The sequence below is a fragment of the Vicugna pacos genome, chromosome 8 (assembly GCF_048564905.1).
Source record: "Vicugna pacos chromosome 8, VicPac4, whole genome shotgun sequence".
NCBI lineage: Eukaryota > Metazoa > Chordata > Mammalia > Artiodactyla > Camelidae > Vicugna > Vicugna pacos.
Window position 1 is genome coordinate 8,391,088 of NC_132994.1, and position 19,596 is coordinate 8,410,683.

Here is a 19,596-nt window from a genome sequence, read left to right on the forward strand (position 1 = left end):
AATGATAAATTCAAGATCTACAACATGTGAAATTCTTTCAGGTATTCTGGATTGATTTCACACAAAATGTATTTTATCTTTGATCAACCCATTGCCCCCATTCCCAGTCCTGAGGCCTGTTTTCCCTTTGCTTCTTTGGAAGAATTTCTCAGAGCTTTCATTTTGCCGCCAATATGACTTCACCCAGAACTCTCTCATTGTGTGACTTTATTTCAGTTGACAACAGGAATAAACTGAAGGGCAAGGAGGTTGAAAGAGTTTTTGGGGGGATCTCTCCGGGGGATGAGGCCCTCAGCATCCTGAAGCTCCACACCACTCCATGACCAGTCACATGCCAACACGTCTTTCTTGGGTGAGTCTAAATTCTGCAAATGTCCTGAACCAGCCAGCCAAGTAGCAGCAATATTTGAAAGGAAAGCAGTGTGGCCCAGAAGCAGTGGCAGAGATCTGAGATGCCTGGGGCTGGCACGTGCGGGCAGGGCGTGCTGGGCCTCAGGGCCTCTGTGCGCACGGGTAGGGGCTCGGGGTTCCGAGGCGCACGGGCACTGCATTGGCGTTGCTAGGCTGCGGTTGCTGTGTACGGATAGAATCCAACGGACACAGCTTCCCAGCCAGACCCCAGTGGTGGTGGAAAGCCTACTTGTAGAGATAATGAGCCGATTTTTTTGCGTTTGCCGTGCGAGCTGCGAGTCGCCTGTGGGCTGTACCATCAGCCCTCAGAGAGACCGCAGGAACTCGCAGCCTGGCTACCACATTCACAGGAGGGACCTAAAAAAGATCCATAGAGCTGCCTGTGCTGGAGACGTCAGGAAGGTCCAGCGAGTACTCCTCCTGAGACAGAATGGCCTGGACGAGCGTGATAGAAAGAACAGGTCACAGGGGTGGCAGGACAGGGCGGGGCGGGTCTGGGAGGGGCCGGGGGCCGGGGGCCTGGCCCAGCTGTCAGTTTCCCTCTGAGGCTCCTGGAAACCAGCGTGGGGTCCAGTGGCCAGCAAACTTTATAGGTGGCTAAAGCTTGAGCTGGTTTTGGACCCACTCATAATTCCCCTTAGAGAGCACTTTCCTGACAGTTTTTCAGTGACTTAACTGCATGGCAGTAATAATAGAGACCAGATTCAACATAAAGATAAAAATGGCATCTTATTTTGAATGTACACTTTTATATACAGGAAAGTGTGTAATGAGAAAAATAATTGCCATGATAGATGAGCCTCTGGGATAAAACTTCTTGGGATAAAATTCAAGATCCATTTTATATCAGTGTACACGTTTGTACATACATTCTTTACTGAAGGACCTTAGAGGACAACTTTGAAGTGGGGAGATAGATAGCTGTGCTCTTGAACACGTGGACTCATTTTCTTTAAATCTGTGGTCTTCCCATATTTATTGAATTTTCCATAAACCAAATTCAAATTACAGGCTTTTTTTGCTTGTTGCTTTCAAAGACTTGTCAGTAAAAATGAACATATTGTCTGACACAAATACACTGTGCATCTTTTAAAGGCACATTGTTGGGTTTTTTTGTTAATCTTATTTTCTGATCTACAGGGTTTTAATTTTTTTTTATGTTGTTCAATCAACCTCCAGAATTCTTGCTTTTGAAGTCCTTCTTTGGAATGTCTTTGTCAGCATAAAAAATGTATAGATAGAAATTTATGTTTTCTTCTGGTACTTTTCTCACTTTGTATATTTAAAGATGTTTATCCATACGTCTTACACTTATGTATGTGAGATAAAAATCTAGCTACTTTCCTCTAAATAGATTGTTTCTCCATCACGCATGAATAACTTCTCTTTCCCTTATATGAAATTTCATCAGTAACAAGTTCTAAAGTCTTACATAGACTTGGGTGTTTGGGCATGTTCCGATCCATTCATTTATCTGTTTTTTCAACTGTTGGTAAATCAGTAATTTGTGGAAATTTACAGCACATTTTGATATCAAGAAGGGTAACACTTTGTCTTTGTCTACTACACAGATGTTTGAATTTCCTCACGAGAATTCAAAACAGCATGTGTAACTCACAATTTTTCAATGGAAGTCTAGTTGATTTACAATATTGCCTATCATGTTTTTAAGGTCTAAAGTTGATTTAAATGCCACCCGTGTGACAAGAACTGCAGTAGACCTGCAGCATGGACCATTATTGCACTTACTGAAAGGCACCATAGGTTGTCAAATGCCCCACTATTTTATGCCCCAATAAGGAAATTTGTTAAGTGCTGCCAACTCCCAGATACAGAGAACAAACTAGTGGTTCACAGTGGGAAGGGGGAAGCGGGGAGGGGCAGTATAGGGGTAGGGAACTTAGAGGCACAAACTGTAAGATTTAAAAGAAGCTACCAGAATATATTGTACAACACGGGGAGTATAGCTACTGTTTGATAATAACTCCAAGTGGAGTATAACTTTGAAAGGTTGTGAATCACTGAACTGTACACCTGTAATTTCTGTCACTGTCTTATACATCAACTATACTTCCGCAACAATAAAAATGCAACCGGAGACCAAAAGATATTCCAATAATTAGACCAACAGGAAAAATGAGAAACAGTTTTAAAAAATACTACCAATTATGGTTGTAAGACATGATGAATTTGAAATTGCCTTCCCATGCCAGAGATGTTAAACTGTGAGAAAATGAGCATCTTAGAATCATTGAAGTCCAGTGTTCTCTCTGATCCTTACAGAAGCAAAGTAGGTGTGATACCATTTTACTTCATTGAAATGCTGTCTTTGTAAAATAGTAGTGAGTCATGATTATATTGTCAGACAGCAACTGAGCTGTTACTTGTGCAAGGAACTGTTGCAAACACTTTGCATGGATTTTCACTGAAGCATCACAGCCGTGTCCTGTGAGATAACTCCTACTTCATCCCTGTTTGGTTGATGAGGAAATTGAGGCACAGAAAGGCTAAGTGGCAGCTTGTAAGTGACAGTTAAAGTAGAAGTCCGGCCCAAGTTGAGCTGAATCTCGAGGTCATGCTTAGTATTCAGACAGGTTGTTCTTCCTTTAATGTGGTGAGTAATAAGAGCTTATAAATAGTGTTCTTCCTGCATAAGGAAACTGAGTATTTCTTTTAAAGGGGTAGGAAGAGCATGCTATTGAATGTTCCCAGTGATATGAGTAATTGTATGTTTGAACTACTACGCTCTAATGTCCTAAAAAGTTGTCTCCCGTTCATAGGACGGCCCTCCATTTGGCCTCTGCCAATGGCCACGGAGGCGTGGTGACTCTTCTTCTGGAGCGAGGCTGCCAGATCGATGCCCGGGACAGGAAGAAAAGGACGGCGCTGATCAAGGTGTGTAGCAGCCAGCCGTGCCCACATGAGGTGGAGTCCATGTAATGACTTAAAACTGAATTGGTTTGGTTTAAGCATAATGAACCGCTGGGACTTGTGGCATGTTGACTTGGAATTCCTGGCACTTACAGTCTGTTTCTTGGCATGATACCGACAGGCCGTACAGTGTGAGGCGGAGGAGTGCGTGGAGATCCTCCTGAAAAGTGGAGCAAACGTCAACGCCGCAGATGTGCTTGGCAACACCGCACTCCACTATGCGGCATGCCTCGACACCGCGTCTATCGCGGAGAAGCTGCTGTCCCACGCCGCGGACATGGACATGAAAAATCAGGTATAGCTCCACTCGCTTTCTTGACAAAGTATTTCAAATACAGGTTCTTTTTTAGCCACAGGTGTTTTATTTCTAATACATGTACCGAATAGACTACATCAGGCCCTGTTACCATGGAAACAAGTCCAAAGCCAACGCCAGGGGCTAGAGAAAGGTGATGCCCACAGGAAAGGCAGAGCTCTGTCACCCAGCACCTGTGCTACCCTGGAAGGAACAGCTCCCCATTAGGAAGTGCTTGGGAGTGGGTGGTAGGTTCAGAGGCCATAGAAGATGAAGGCCAGGGGGGAGTGAAATGATGATGAGGGCTGGCTGCCTTAAGAGGCGGGGTGGCTACTGGGGATGGGTGGGAGGAGGGAGGCTCAGTATGCAGCAGGGGAGCTGGGTGAGTGCACATGGGCAGGGGAGGCAGCAGGCCACAGGCCCTGAGCACCCCAGGACCCCCGGTAATAGGATCAGGGCAAGTGAGGTCAGTCAGGTCATGTTTGACAACCGGCAAGGGCATTCACTGGTGCTGGTGTCCATGTGGCCCACCACGTACACCTTAGGGTCTTCCACGCTTAGCCTGGTGTAGCTCCTCAGTGGGGCTGTGGCTCTTTGTGGGCAGCAGGTGATGGCAAAGCTGGTCCGCCTGCTTTTGCTCCAGGACATCTGTTACCTCCCGCCACTGCAGCCCTGCCAGGAATGCCCTCCGCTGACATAGTAGGTGCAGTTTTACGTATTGGAGGCTCAGGCACTTCCTGAGTGAAAATATTTGGAAAGAACTTGTCTAAGATTTCACTTTAAATAATGAGATTTGCAAAGAAGCATTAGAAGGTGCAGCTTTCTTTTGTTTATTTATGGCAGATATTTGTGCAAACGTTGCATTTGTTGCAGGTAAAAAAAAATTCTTTTCAGGTTTTACCCACTCACTTTTTTTTCTGTTTGGTGTAAAAATCAAAGAAAGCAAAACTTGCCTTGGAAATAGACTTTGTCTTAACACTGAAGCAAAACAAAAACATCTGACAGTGTAATCAACTTCTTGCTGCTATGGACAAGTTTCTGTTTTATTAAAACAAAGAATTTATCTAAAACTGATTTCTGTCTCATTGCCCAAGGCTTAAGGGGAAATAAAAGGAAACAGACTATGGATTGAGCAGTTGAAATATGCAGGCTAGTGTGGAAATTGGGAAATAGCAAGAGGAGGTTTTTGTTTTCCTTCTGTTTATGTAGTTGGGCAAGCTGTTCTTCACTTGTTGGGGAGAAACATTGTCATCTTGGGAAAGAGTGTGAGTGAACTGTACACTTGCCGAGACATCAGCTTTATGGGGACTCTGAGGAAATGACACTGGTGGTGAACAGGGGGTGAGTCCGTGGGAAATAAGAAGAACAGATAACAAACTGACCCAGTGTCCTATTCTGGCAGAAACAGCCTCTTAGATAAGAGTCTAGACTTGGCTGTCAAATCTAGGATGTCTTGATGGGAAGTAAAGAATGCAGAGATAATGAAATCAAGTTGCTTCTGAATTGAGTAGTCCCTGTTGTACTGCTGTCTACCCAGGAGAATGAAATGCAGTTTTGTTAAGTGACTTTTATGTCTCAACATTTCTTTGTTTGTGCAAATCCTCAGATGAGGGAAGGAACTGGCCCCGTGGGAAAGCGATGAGTCCGAACTGGTCGGTTGTCTCCTGTGCGAGTTCTCAGCTAAAATCGTGCCAGTGAACCACAATCACCTGGCAGCATCTCCAAAAATGTTCAAGCCTAGGCTGTCCCCTGAAGATTTTGAGTGAATAAATGTAGTAAGGCCTGGGCACGGGTAGTCGAAAGATTTCCTTGAGATTCTGATACAGCCCTTGGGTGAGAACTGTTGAATGGCTACGTGTACTACGTGTCAGTTCACAGCTCTCGAACAGAAGGCCTCTCTAGAAGAGTGGGAGTGTGACAGATGCGGCGTCCTTCAGTGCTCTCCTGTCCAGCCACAGAAGTCTGACTTCTATCCATCCCTACTTCTGTGCTTGACAAGTTAAAACGAGTATTATTGGCAGTATCTGTGGGCTTGAAGAATAACTCCTTTTTCCTTCCAATCACTGATCATTCAGTGTCACTCAAAGAGTCTTAGAAATTTGCTTCTGGTGAATGATTTAATAAGTAGAGCCCTTTAAGGATTTTGCACCTTTTGTTACCAACCAAGGCATTAGGCCAACAGGGTTTCCTGAGTGCAGTGATAGTAAATCATGACCCTTCTGTTGGTTAAATCTGTGTGACCGAATCTTGCAATATATCTGTTAGATTCACTGAGCACCTGCATCATTAAAATGGTGGGTTTTTTAAAAAAATGGCAGTATACTTGATTTACAGTGTTGTGTTAGTTTCTGCTTTATAGCGGTGATTCAGTTATATACACACACACACACTTTTTCATATTCTTGGCCACTTTGGTTGACTACAGGATGTCGCATACAGGGCCTTGTACTGTACAGTGGGACGGTGTCGTTTATCTATTTTATATGCAGTAGTTTGTATTTGCTACTCCCAAACTGCTAACTTACCCCGCCTCCACCACCTTTCCTCTCTGGTAGCCATCAGTTTGTTTTCTACATCTGTGAGTCTGTTTCTGTTTCTTCAGTAAGTTCATTGGTGTCATAGTTTGGAGTCCACATATTAAGTGATATCACCTGGGGTTTGTCTTTCTCTTTCCAGCTTTCCTCATCCAGGATGATAATCTCTGGTCCCATGCATGTTGTTGCAAATGGCAGGATTTCATTGTTTTTATGGCCGAGTAGTATTCCATTCTATATGAATACACCATGCAAGATGGCAGTTTTAAACATCAAAACCCAGGAGGTTACTAACAGAAGGGAATTGTTTTAAGAATGTAGTTTCAGGCATCTTATGAACTAGACATCCATATGATTAACAATAAGGGAGACTGCGATACAGATTGTAGTCTGAGTAGTCATAGGAAAAGTTCTTAAAGTAGGTATTATGAGTCTTAACAGCACTTTTTATGACATGTTGGGGCCCAGTTTTTTTTTTTTTTTGGTAGGACATATGCTACTAAAGGAAGGAAAGGTTTTACATCCAAATATTTGCTTCATACCCAACTGTTTGGAAACACAGCAAACATACAAACACAAGTGGGCTATAGACGAAACATGGCCCCTGGATATGTTCAGTTGGCCTCCACACGTTGAGTCAACGTTTAAAATTTAGGAGACTCGTGCAGAAATCTACATTTCAGACTTGAACTAAAGGAACAAATCTAGTCCCCCGTGAGCCCAGGCTCCCGTGTGGTCTGCTGTGCAGAGGCAGCCCCTAGTCAGTGGGGTGTGTGTTCTCCACTTTGCCGTCCTCACCTGGGACCTTCACTGAACATGGGTCCCCTACTTTGCCTCTGTAAGCATTTGATTTGACAATTCCTGTTTTACAGTATATTTTGATAATGATTTTGAGGTTTTAAAGGCAGTGTATATTAAATTTATAATCTATTTCATATTGTATAATAATCTCACGCATGGGATTGAATTTTTCAAATTAGAACTTATAAGTTGATTTTTAAAACAAACTTTTTCTTTTCATGAATATGCAAATAATCATATTCCCATCGGAATGTCTTTAAACCTGATGAGGTTGGTCGTGGTCAAATCTGTACAGGTTATGCTCACTGCAGACGGTGTGATGTCTTTCTCCTCCGCGTGGCTCCTTAGAGCTGCGCTTGACTCAGTAGCTACATGGCTCCCTGTGGAGCAGTGCTGAGAGCGCTGAGCGCAGTCACAGAGCAGTAAGGGGGCGACAGAAGGCCTGGCAGAAGCAAAGGCTCTTGGAACCAGTAAGTGCTTGAAGTGAGTTTTAGAGAATGACTTCACGGTGAACTTTCTGAAGAGCTCAAGGAGGAGTGTTTTAAAGAGTAGGAGCCCAGAGGGGTGAGGAGGAAGAGGCTACTTTGTATTTACTTTACATGATATGTTTATGTTCAGAGACTTACAAGTTTTTACATTCAGTTTTGAAATATGTAATTTTGTACATTATACACTGTTTTTGCTGTTTTACAGGATGACCTGACACCACTGTTACTTGCCAGAAGGAACAACAGGCAGCTAATGGCAGACTTTTTAAAGGAAAAACAGGCACATATGCCTACAGTTGAGAAGACGAAAAGGTACAGTAGTTTGTTACCTTTAAAAAAAAAAAAACTTTGCTGTTGTTCCCAAGCAGTATCAGTTAGAAAACTTAAATTAATAAAATGATTAACTTAGAATCCACACATCTTCGGTTAGGGAGAAAAGCAATTCCGACTGGGTGTCACAAAGAACAGAATAGAACAGGATTCCTCTTCCTTTATAATATTGACTGATGTCATTTGCAACCTGATTCTTTTGATCATATGATCTTCTCATAGGTCAGGGAGATCACTTTCATTTTATTAGTATGAATTCCAATTTTAATTGATGTTATGATAGAACAATGAATATCTGAATTCTTTTATAATAATGTTTAAATTTCTACTGTGTATAGGTTTTTTCTTAAAAGATGAAGGTTAAACATAGAGGAATTTGTTTTATCTTTTAGATGACTATTAGCTTGAAATGACTTTCTTTGAAGAATACTGATATTTTTAGGTTATCACACACGAGTGTGCATCACCATTACCGGATCCTATGGGCTCATCCGTTTTTATCCTTTCTCAATTCTTGTTCATTTTGATGATTTTATTTTTAATTGATAATGGTAGAAACAGGAAAGATAGCTTTAGTGATTGAATAAACATTTCCTTTAAAGCAGACAAGGCAGTGGTAGATGATAAAGAGGAAAGAGTTGAGCTTTAGATCCAGACCAGGTTTAAGTCCTAGCTTTCCTGTTTGTCAGGTGTGTTCCCTGAGGAACATAACTTCTTATCGACAGATAAGTTTCCTGATATGTAAAGGAGGACAGGAGTACATCCTTTATGGGGGGTTGTGTGTAAGAAGGAAATACATACGGTATTTAATTCAAGGCCAAGCACATGCTTCTCAGCATGATTCACTGCAACCGGGACTATTTTCATTATTCATATTATTGTTTGAAGCCTGCAAACAGCTTTTTTGTTTTCCTGACCTCTAGCTGATTTTAAAGTATAAAATTTCAGACTCATCAAGAAATGGGGAAATCTTTATTTAAATCTTTCCCTACTTGACATAAGTGACCTCAGCATCATTTCTTGTCCATCAGAGGACTTTAAATCTGCAAGTTCGTCTCTGTGTTACCCCAGGAGGACAGGGGGCTGCTTTTTTGTGGCTTGCTTTTGGCCTTGAGGTAACTTGCCGAGATGAACACTTGAGCATGTATATGATCAGTCTTACAGAGATGGTCAAGGTACAATATATCAAATAAGCTGTTGGAGAAAGTTAAGTAAATTCCTTGGGGAGGGGGTGGGTTTTCTTCCCTGATTTTAGAACAGCCCTCATGCTTGCTGTAAATGATGAATCACCAAATGTGGTCAGGCTTCTTCTTCAACAAGGCATTGATGTCTTTCCTCAAGATACCTAGGCATGGAGTGTAGAAGGATATGCTCTTATTAGTGGTTTTAATATGTAAGTGTTTACACTAAAATGGCGATGATCACTAAACTGAGGTTGAAAATAAGTGTTACTTGTCACACGACAGGTGAGAGTTCCGAGTTGGGTGCAGGCAGTTGGGGGATGGCAGTGAGCTGTGCCCATCATGAGCTGGAAATCACGCCAAAGGCCAGACTAGTGAGATGCAGCAGTGGCCCAGGATCCTTTATCTCAGGGCCTCTGAGCCCTTTGTCCTTCAGCATCCTCGTGTTCTGTATTTCATTCCAAGTGTATCCCTTATGCATGGGGTACAAACAATGTCATAACTGATTTTTCTAAGCAGCTATTTGGGTCTTAAAGTGTTTAATTGAGCAGAAAATCCTGTCTTTTGCCTTGAGGGCTTTCCTCTGTACTCTTCCTCTGGAATCTTCCAAGAAGGGAAGGGATTCCCTGAGGTCAAAGTGACACCCGTCTTCCACAGGTCACTGGGGTTGGGGTGGGGAGGAGGGCTTTCTAGCCATTCTGTTGTTCCCCTCGATTCTGTTGCTGCAGCGTCGGTATGAAAACTGGTCTCAGCAGGGTCTCGTTGGCAGCTGGGTCTGCGCTGTGCATGTTGTTCTCTAAAGACCTTTAATAACATCATTTTAAAAGAAGAAAAGAAAACAGAATGTGGCCCTGCAGTTGGTCCTGTGTGACCTCTCCTCCCAGGATGCCCATGCTGACCCACGCTCCTCAGCCTTCCTCGTGACCCACACTCAGACTGCAGGGCGACAGCTTGTATAGTTCTCATGCATTGCTTGTGTGACGTCCTGTACTTACAAATACAGCTACAAAACATGTAATAGCTGAGGTGCCCTGAATTATAATCCCTGAAAAAGGACGGCTCATCACCATAACTTGGAACATTTTCTGAAAACTGCACCTTTGAATATTGCACCTATGAAAAAACACACATTGGTTTTTATTTGGGGTGCTAAAATAGTTCTGGCATTAAAGTTCAAGAAGGATTTATTCAATTTCTTCACCGTTTCTTGGAGCATTGTGGGGGTATATTATGTCATTAAATCCTCTGAATAGTATTGGGAATTAAGGCTATAAGATCCCAGTTTTATAGAGGAACACTTTGAGCTGATGAGAAACAACTTTTCCGGGAACAAATAGCTGTTGGTTACAGAGCTCGGACTTCTGAGTTCAAGATCCTTTCCGTGTGTCAGACTAAGTCTAGTTCACTTCATGAGCTATCCTGCCCTCAACTCATGACTACTTAACCTGACTTTTTTTTCTCCTTAAATTACATGTTAAAGAACAAGTGTATAGAACTTAGAAATTTGAGGTATACAGGACCATTGAAGGTTTGATATTAGCTCTGCTATTGTATGAAATAATGTAAGAGTTTAGTATCTTTGGTCATTATTTTCATATTGGCATTCAAGAGTAATATTTATCGATTACTTTTTTTAACATAGCGAACACAAAGACGAAAGGAGACGTGAAAGACCCTTTCAAACTACCAGCCTGGCGAAGACTTCTGATTGTAAGTGACTCTCTGTGGTCCTGCCATAGATGGAGAAAGTGAGAGTGAGGCAGTGCTGATCATGACAGAGCAGTCAGAACAGCCAGTGTGGGAATTCCATGTATACCTTGATTTTTACAATTAATTTCTCCCTTAATGCTCTACTGTTCCAGATTATTTAGGAAGTTAATTGTAGGTCATTTAAACCCTGAGACAGTGTTGTCTGGAAAGAAATTCATGTATTTAAACACAGCCCCTGAAATCCCATGTTCTGTCTTTGTGTAAAGAAGGAAAACAGATCTTTAAGTTTGTTGTCCATTTCCTCCATCAACCACACTATAACACACTGGACTTCTCATAGAACTGGATCTAATGGGTTACACTGGGGAAATGAAGGTTAGTTATTGCATAGTGACTCATCTCACTTAAAAAGTTACTGTCTTTAAAAGGGAGAAGTCAGTAATCCCTTCCTGGTACTCTAACGCTTTGGCAACCCGTGAGTACTGCAAAGCTGAGCCAGTGCGCAGCACACCAGTAAGAGATTGTTGTTGAAAAGTACCCAGCGACAGTACAGAAGTCCGGAAAGCAGTGCCTTGTGGAGAAGCACTGGTCATTTTTCCCATCCTTACACCAACCAGGTCTCACTCTTACAACTTCATTCCTCATAAGTGCGAACAGAATGTGATATGCTGACCTAATGACAACCAGATATATTCCTGTCTTTCTCCTCCTTCTCCTCCTCCCTCTTCCTCTTCTTATTCTTGGATACTTGTCATGAAACTAATTTTGTTAGAACCAGCTGCTCTGTTGCCATCAGTTAAAGGATTTTCATCATAAATATTCAAATAGCCCAACACAGGACTTAAGAAACTGCAGTAAAAGCACAAAAATGCTTCCCATGCGCATGAACACTGCTGTGCCGCCTAGATGAGAGCCCTGGCACTTGCACAGTCTGCGCTCTGTGGGGGCCCCTGTAACACAGCCGGCCCCTGGCAAGCAAAGAGCTTCTGCTGGTTGGCGTTGCCAGTTATGGGAGACACAGAGATGGAACTGGTAGTTCTTGTCCTTAAGGCAATCAGAATACGACACAGTTGTCCCTGGTTGTTTTCTGTGTTTTTTAAAATAGAATTTTGAAAGGAAGCATTCTCATTGATCTGATAATTATTATCACTTTTTAGGTCATTTTTTTCCCACATAAATGGCTGTCAAGTGTCTCATAGGTGCTAAGCACGAACCTGATGTTACAAAATGCAGACATTTAACATGCAGCCCCGCCCCCCAGGAGCATGTCACTTATCGTCATGTTTGTGAGTCCCTCTCGGTGACTCTGCTCCCTGTGTCCCAGGGCCCCTAGGGCTTCATAAGTGTCTTTCTGTATCTTTCATTGGTGTTTCATATGTGCCCAATGCTTTAAGTTCATGGTGAGGAAATGGCTCTTGAAAAAGTGGGCAGGATTGGAGGGAAGCATGCAGGGCGAGAAGTTTGCCAGGGAAGCAGAGAGAAGGACAGTGTTTGGTAGGAGGAACAACTTTCAAGATGACATTTGGCCAAAGGAACAGCAGGCAGAGGCAAAGATGTGCCAGGGAACTCAAGGGGATTCATGAGTTTCATGAAGTTGGCCCAAAAAGGATGCCGTGGGCGTGGTTGGGAACGAGGTGAATGCAGAGCTCAGGCACGCTCTGGGAAGTCCTTCTAGTTCTACAGAGAAGAGTAGGTCTCCTGTAGACCCCGGGAAATGTATTGGAATGCTGCTTGCTGTAACGAATAATAGACCTGAGGGGCAGTGGCTAAAACAAGAAGAAGTAGGATTGTGCAGATGATTCATGATGCCATCAGCATCCCAGATGTCCCTCCTTCAGCTGTGAGGCTGCCGGTGTTTGACGTCTCCTTTCCTGGTCTGCTGGTTGGCAGCAGCTCCTGGCATTATATTCTCACATGGGAATATCCAAAGGCCAGAAGGACTGCTTTTGTCTACCTCTTTTCCTACAAATAACGAAGAACAGTAGGATGCTTACAATAGCCTTCCCCGGATATTTTACTGGCTGGGTTATATCACATACTCATTCCTAAATGAGCCTCTGGTGAAGGAAAGGTAGTTCCACTCATTATCTTAGAAGTCAGTTCTGTTTTGGGAGCTGGGGGGAGGTTACCTTCTTTGTATATTGGGATAAAAAGATATCAAAGTAAAGTTGCAATTGTGCAACAAGAAGGAAGAAAAACAATGGATGTCAGGTTGGAAATGAGCAACATGTGCTGCAGGGATTCCATAGGGAATTTTGAGGAAAAGAGCAAGAAGATTAGATTTGAGTATTAGGGCTCTCTGGTCATGACCTAAAGCACAGGGAGGGATGACCGAGCCAGAAATAGAGAAACAAGAAAACGGTACTGAGACGGATGCAAGCGATGAAGGTGCTCCAGAGGAGCCAATAGATGAGAAGAAGTTGACCTTTGTGGATGGAAAAGACAACACTGACATGGCCAGTAAAATAGTAAAATCTATGGAGTTTGATTTTTCTTCTCTCTGTGCTTAAAAGCCACTAAGGGTGAGGGAAGGGAATAGCTGATTGGTAGATGGATCGCATGCTTCAGATACAGGAGTTCCTTGGTTCAATACCCAGTATCTCCATTAAAAACAAAAATACAAAAGCTAATGAAATATATCTGAAGTCTGTGGATACAGATAACATATCCATTACTGTTTCTTTTCCATTTCCCAACTACCGCAATACATAGCCAACAAAAGACCAAGGTTTTCCTAAGCAAAGTGCATCTTCCCTGTGAAATTCTTTTGGGTCACGTTAACTTACGGAAAAATTCTAGCAAGCAGTTAGGCTTCACGTGTGTGTGTGTGTGTGTGTGTGTGTGTGTGTGTGTGTGAGCAGGTCAAAGCTGTCAGTGTTGTCTGAATAATCTGTGTGACTGCACCCTCTAGGTGAAGAGTCACCTTTCCCCTCGGGACCGGAGGAGGACGCACGCACCCCTGGCGAGGAGGTACCATCTCGTTTTCTTGACTTACGTCGTCTTGTAGCACCTAGCCGTCGAGGGTCGCTAGTGCACATGAGCGGATGGATGCATCGCCCCTGCGTCCTAACGTTTGCGATTTCCCGTCCCGGTTCTTGACTCCTTTTTGTAATCCAAGCTAACTAAGTCATTCTGTGCTTTCGGTCTCGCCAGGGCACAGTACACTTGTGTTAGTTCTCCACGCTCCCCTACGGAGAGCAGTTTCTGTGTCTCCATTCTTTGCTTGCACTGCTTTTCCCTGGTAGGTTAGTCCAAGTCACTGCATGTAGATAGCTCCCCGTGCCAGTTCGGTGAGGTTTCAGAGGTCTCCCGCTTCGCCTTGTCGTTTTGGCCCTCCTCGGTTTTGATGAGTGGACTGGTGCCTCTGTTTACTGAGTCTTGCCAGTGGGGTCTTCCCATTCCGTTCCCACCCAAGTGTGTTCCCGGTGTTCCGTGTGACTTCCCGTGCTGTTTCCCACCTCGTCCTTTGGCTCAAGCTGCCCCTCCTCGAGTCCCTCAGCCTGCCCCCTCTGCGCTCGGACTGCCTTTGAAGACACGGTGCGGTCTTCCCAGCGTTCCCCGAGCCGAGCCCTGCCCCAGACTCTTCTGTCCTTTGTGCCCTGCCTGTCCGTTCGCGTCGGCTGTCGATAGGCTGCTGAATGGCCCTTTGCCGTGCTGATGGGTGTTCCCGTGTCCCTGCGTCTGGTAACAACACGGAGCAGAATGTCTCTTTCGTGTGTCTTCCCAGCTGTTGCCTGGGCGATGCCTGTGATTTGACACAGGCAGGGACTGGTTGCTGCCTCACCGAACTGACAGACTGAATGGCCAAGTGCAGGAGTCGGATGGTTTCTCAAGGTGGGTTGTGGGGTTCCTTTGCTTTGTTTTTACAGGAAGGGGTGCCCGAGCCCAAAGCAGAACGGGACGGCACCCGTGCTGAGACACTCGTCGCTGACGAAGGCGCTGCAGACGAGACAACTGAAGACGAGACCCTGCCGTCTGTGCTTGCGGCAGAGCAACCTGATGAGTCCGGTAGGTTGGTGAACATCCACGGAGGTTGACTGTTCTCCTGTGTGTGCTTAAAGGCTACTGTGGGGCGGGGAAGGGTGTAGCTGATGGGTAGATGGGTGGCATGCTTCGGATGCAGGAGTTCCTGGGTCCCATGGCCAGGACCTCCTTTCAAAGGAAGAAGCCAAATGGCAATCTAAGATACCTCAAGGCTGTAGGTCCACATACCCCATGCAGTACTCCCGTTTTGTTTTCCTTCTGCCCACTTTCTCCACACATACCGCCAACACAAGCAGGCCTTCCCTGAAGAAACTCCCTCAGTCCTCTGAAATGCTCTTGGGCCACGTTAGTTTACGGAAAGCTTCTTGGGTGGAGTTAGGCTTCACGTGTTTGTGTGTGTGTGTGTGCAGGTCAAAGTGGTCAGTGTTGTCTCTGAATAATCTGTGTGACTGCACCCTCTAGGTGAAGAGTCACCTTTCCCCTCGGGACCGGAGGAGGATGCACGCACCCCTGGCGAGGAGGTACCATCTCGTTTTCTTGACTTACGTCGTCTTGTAGCACCTAGCCGTCGAGGGTCACTAGTGCACATGAGCGGATGGATGCATCGCCCCTGCGTCCTAACGTTTGCGATTTCCCGTCCCGGTTCTTGACTCCCCTTTTGTAATCCAAGCTAACTAAGTCATTCTGCGCTTTCGGTCTCGCCAGGGCACAGTACACTTGTGTTAGTTCTCCACGCTCCCCTACGGAGAGCGGTGTCTGTGTCTCCATTCTTTGCTTGCACTGCTTTTCCCTGGTAGGTTAGTCCAAGTCACTGCATGTAGATAGCTCCCCGTGCCAGTTCGGTGAGGTTTCAGAGGTCTCCCGCTTCGCCTTGTCGTTTTGGCCCTCCTCGGTTTCGATCAGTGGACTGGTGCCTCAGTTTACTGAGTCTTGCCAGTGGGGTCTTCCCATTCCGTTCCCACCCAAGTGTGTTCCCGGTGTTCCGTGTGACTTCCCGTGCCGTTTCCCACCTCGTCCTTTGGCTCAAGCTGCCCCTCCTCGAGTCCCTCAGTCTGCCCCCTCTGTGCTCGGCCTTCCTTTGAAGACACGGTGCGGTCTTCCCAGCGTTCCCCGAGCCGAGCCCTGCCCCAGACTCTTCTGTCCTTTGTGCCCTGCCTGTCCGTTCGCGTCGGCTGTCGATAGGCTGCTGAATGGCCCTTTGCCGTGCCGATGGGTGTTCCCGTGTCCCTGCGTCTGGTAACAACACGGAGCAGAATGTCTCTTTCGTGTGTCTTCCCAGCTGTTGCCTGGGTGATGCCTGTGATTTGACACAGGCAGTGACGGGTTGCTGCCTCACCAAACTGACAGACTGAATGGCCAAGTGCAGGAGTCGGATGGTTTCTCAAGGTGGGTTGTGGGGTTCCTTTGCTTTGTTTTTACAGGAAGGGGTGCCCGAGCCCAAAGCAGAACGGGACGGCACCCGTGCTGAGACACTCGTCGCTGACGAAGGCGCTGCAGACGAGACAACCGAAGACGAGACCCTGCCGTCTGTGCTTGCGGCAGAGCAACCTGATGAGTCCGGTAGGTTGGTGAACATCCACGGAGGTTGACTGTTCTCCTGTGTGTGCTTAAAGGCTTCTGTGGGGCGGGGAAGGGTGTAGCTGATGGGTAGATGGGTGGCATGCTTCGGATGCAGGAGTTCCTGGGTCCCATGGCCAGGACCTCCTTTGAAAGGAAGAAGCCAAATGGCGATCTAAGATACCTCAAGGCTGTAGGTCCACATACCCCATGCAGTACTCTCGTTTTGTTTTTCTTCTGCCCACTGTCTCCACACATACCCCCAACACAAGCAGGCCTTCCCTCAAGAAACTGCCTCAGTCCTCTGAAATGCTCTTGGGCCACGTTAGTTTACGGAAAGCTTCTTGGGTGGAGTTAGGCTTCACGTGTTTGTGTGTGTGTGTGTGCAGGTCAAAGTGGTCAGTGTTGTCTCTGAATAATCTGTGTGACTGCACCCTCTAGGTGAAGAGTCACCTTTCCCCTCGGGACCGGAGGAGGACGCACGCACCCCTGGCGAGGAGGTACCATCTCGTTTTCTTGACTTACGTCGTCTTGTAGCACGTAGCCGTCGAGGGTCGCTAGTGCACATGAGCGGATGGATGCATCGCCCCTGCGTCCTAACGTTTGCGATTTCCCGTCGCGGTTCTTGACTCCCCTTTTGTAATCCAAGCTAACTAAGTCATTCTGCGCTTTCGGTCTCGCCAGGGCACAGTACACTTGTGTTAGTTCTCCACGCTCCCCTACGGAGAGCGGTGTCTGTGTCTCCATTCTTTGCTTGCACTGCTTTTCCCTGGTAGGTTAGTCCAAGTCACTGCATGTAGATAGCTCCCCGTGCCAGTTCGGTGAGGTTTCAGAGGTCTCCCGCTTCGCCTTGTCGTTTTGGCCCTCCTCGGTTTCGATGAGTGGACTGGTGCCTCAGTTTACTGAGTCTTGCCAGTGGGGTCTTCCCATTCCGTTCCCACCCAAGTGTGTTCCCGGTGTTCCGTGTGAATTCCCGTGCCGTTTCCCACCTCGTCCTTTGGCTCAAGCTGCCCCTCCTCGAGTCCCTCAGCCTGCGCCCTCTGTGCTCGGCCTGCCTTTGAAGACACGGTGCGGTCTTCCCAGCATTCCCCGAGCCGAGCCCTGCCCCAGACTCTTCTGTCCTTTGTGCCCTGCCTGTCCGTTCGCGTCGGCTGTCGATAGGCTGCTGAATGGCCCTTTGCCGTGCCGATGGGTGTTCCCGTGTCCCTGCGTCTGGTAACAACACGGAGCAGAATGTCTCTTTCGTGTGTCTTCCCAGCTGTTGCCTGAGTGATGCCTGTGATTTGACACAGGCAGTGACTGGTTGCTGCCTCACCGAACTGACAGACTGAATGGCCAAGTGCAGGAGTCGGATGGTTTCTCAAGGTGGGTTGTGGGGTTCCTTTGCTTTGTTTTTACAGGAAGGGGTGCCCGAGCCCAAAGCAGAACGGGACGGCACCCGTGCTGAGACACTCGTCGCTGACGAAGGCGCTGCAGACGAGACAACCGAAGACGAGACCCTGCCGTCTGTGCTTGCGGCAGAGCAACCTGTTGAGTCCGGTAGGTTGGTGTACATCCCTGGAGGTTGACTTTTCTTCCGTCTCTTCTTAAACGCCAGTGTGGGGCCAGGGAAGGGGGTAGCTGTTGGGTAGATGGATGACTTGCTTAGGCCGCAGGAGTTCCTGGGCTCCAACGCCAGGACCTCTGTCGAAAGAAAGAAGCTACGTGTGAACCTAAAGTACCTCAAAACTGTAGGTCTAGATACCACCTGCAGTACTGCTTGCTTTCGTTTTGCCCGCTGTCTTCCCACACATCGCAAACACGACCTGGTTTTCCCTCAAGAAAATTCTTCAGTCCTCTGAATTTCCTTTTGGCCACGTTAGTTTACAGAAAGATTCTTGAATGGGTTAGACTTCACGGGTTTGGGTACAATTCAAAGTGGTCAGTGTTGTCGCTAACATCTGTGTGCCTGCACCCTGTAGGTGACACATCGGGGCAAGAGGAAGACACGGAGTCCCCTGACGAGGAGGTACCGTCTCCTTTTTTCTGTTTTTCTTCTTCTTTTACTACCTAACCGTCGAGTGTCATTAATACGTAAGCGGTTGGACACGTCGCCCCTGCGTCCTGACGTTTGCATTTTCCCGTCACCATTCTTGCCTAATATTTTCTAATCCACAACTGCTAAAGTCATTCTGGGCTTTCGGTCCCACGAGCGCACAGTACACTTGCGTGAGTTTTCCACGCTCGCCTACGGAAAGCGGTGTCTGTATCTGAGTTCTTTGCCTCCAGTACTTTTCCCCGGTTGGTTAGGCCACGTGACTGAATGTAGATGGTTCCCTGTGCAAGTTCGGTGAGGTTTAAGATGTCTCCCATTTTGTCTTGTGTTTTCGGCACTCCTCGTTTTGGATGAGTCGACTGTTGTCTCTTACCGAAGCTTGCCAGTGGGGCCTTCCCGTTCCCTTCCCGCTCTGTGTGTTCAGGATTTCCGTGTGACTTCTCATGCCGTTTCCCACCTCGTCCTTTGGCTCAAGCTGCCCTTCCTGGAATCCCTCATCCTGTCCCCTGTGCGCTCGGCCTGTCTTCGAAGACATTGCCTGTACTTCCCAGCGTTCCCCGAGCCGGGACCCGCCCCAAAGTCTTCTCTCCTTTGTGCCCTGCCTGTCCTTTCCCTTCGGCTGTAGAGCTGCTGAATGGTCCTTTTGTGTGCTGATTGGTGTTCACGGGTCCCTGCCTCTGGTAACAGTAAAGGGCAGGATCTGTCCTTCGTGTGTATTCCCAGCTTTTACCAGTATAATGCGTGTGAATTGATAGACACCTTACATAGCTCCTGCCTCGCTGACTGATAGACTGAATGGCCCTGTGCATGAGTAGGATGGTTCCTCAGGGTTGGGCTTGTGTCATTATCTTGTGTTTTTACAGGAAGTTTCAACGCAGCGGGAGAATGCAGTAGAATATGTTACTCAATCCCTTGAAGATGCTCCTGAGGATCCAATTGTGCAGGAGGAAATCGCATTTTATGAAGGAATTTTAATGTTTATATTACTGTTCTCCAGCGTCGTTTTGATTTTTATTGTATTATATAAACCAACCATTGATGAGTTGTGGCGGGTGTAAATGGTATATCCTGCATTGTATCCATTTGTCGATTGTTTCCCCCTCGATTCATTAAACCCGTCTTTCTGGCTCAAAAATGTGTGATTTGTATTTGTATAGATTCTGTTTGGATTCTTAACCTATGTTTTCTCTTATTTCAGAAGTATTTGTCATACTGTTTCGTTGGGTTTTTTTTTTTATAAATGGATGTTTTAATTTTTACAGTGATTCCGGCAAAAATATTTGCTTAAAAGGAATAGTGTTTTTGTTTTTGTTATTTTTTCTATTTTCATCTCTTGAAA

The 19,596-nt window shown here is 46.0% G+C and overlaps 1 protein-coding gene across 1 annotated transcript; it reads left to right on the forward strand.

Moving 5' to 3' along the window:
* Positions 1-600: 600 nt before the first annotated feature.
* Positions 601-19,516, forward strand: LOC116281423 (uncharacterized). Its single transcript, XM_072966274.1, has 13 exons — positions 601-872; positions 3,192-3,306; positions 3,464-3,637; positions 7,666-7,772; positions 10,614-10,681; positions 13,593-13,651; positions 14,551-14,689; positions 15,128-15,186; positions 16,087-16,225; positions 16,664-16,722; positions 17,623-17,761; positions 18,184-18,230; positions 19,121-19,516. Exons 1-13 carry the CDS (start codon positions 652-654, stop codon positions 19,313-19,315), a joined length of 1,521 nt encoding a protein of 506 aa, XP_072822375.1. The 5' UTR covers positions 601-651; the 3' UTR covers positions 19,316-19,516.
* The last annotated feature ends 80 nt before the right edge of the window (positions 19,517-19,596 follow it).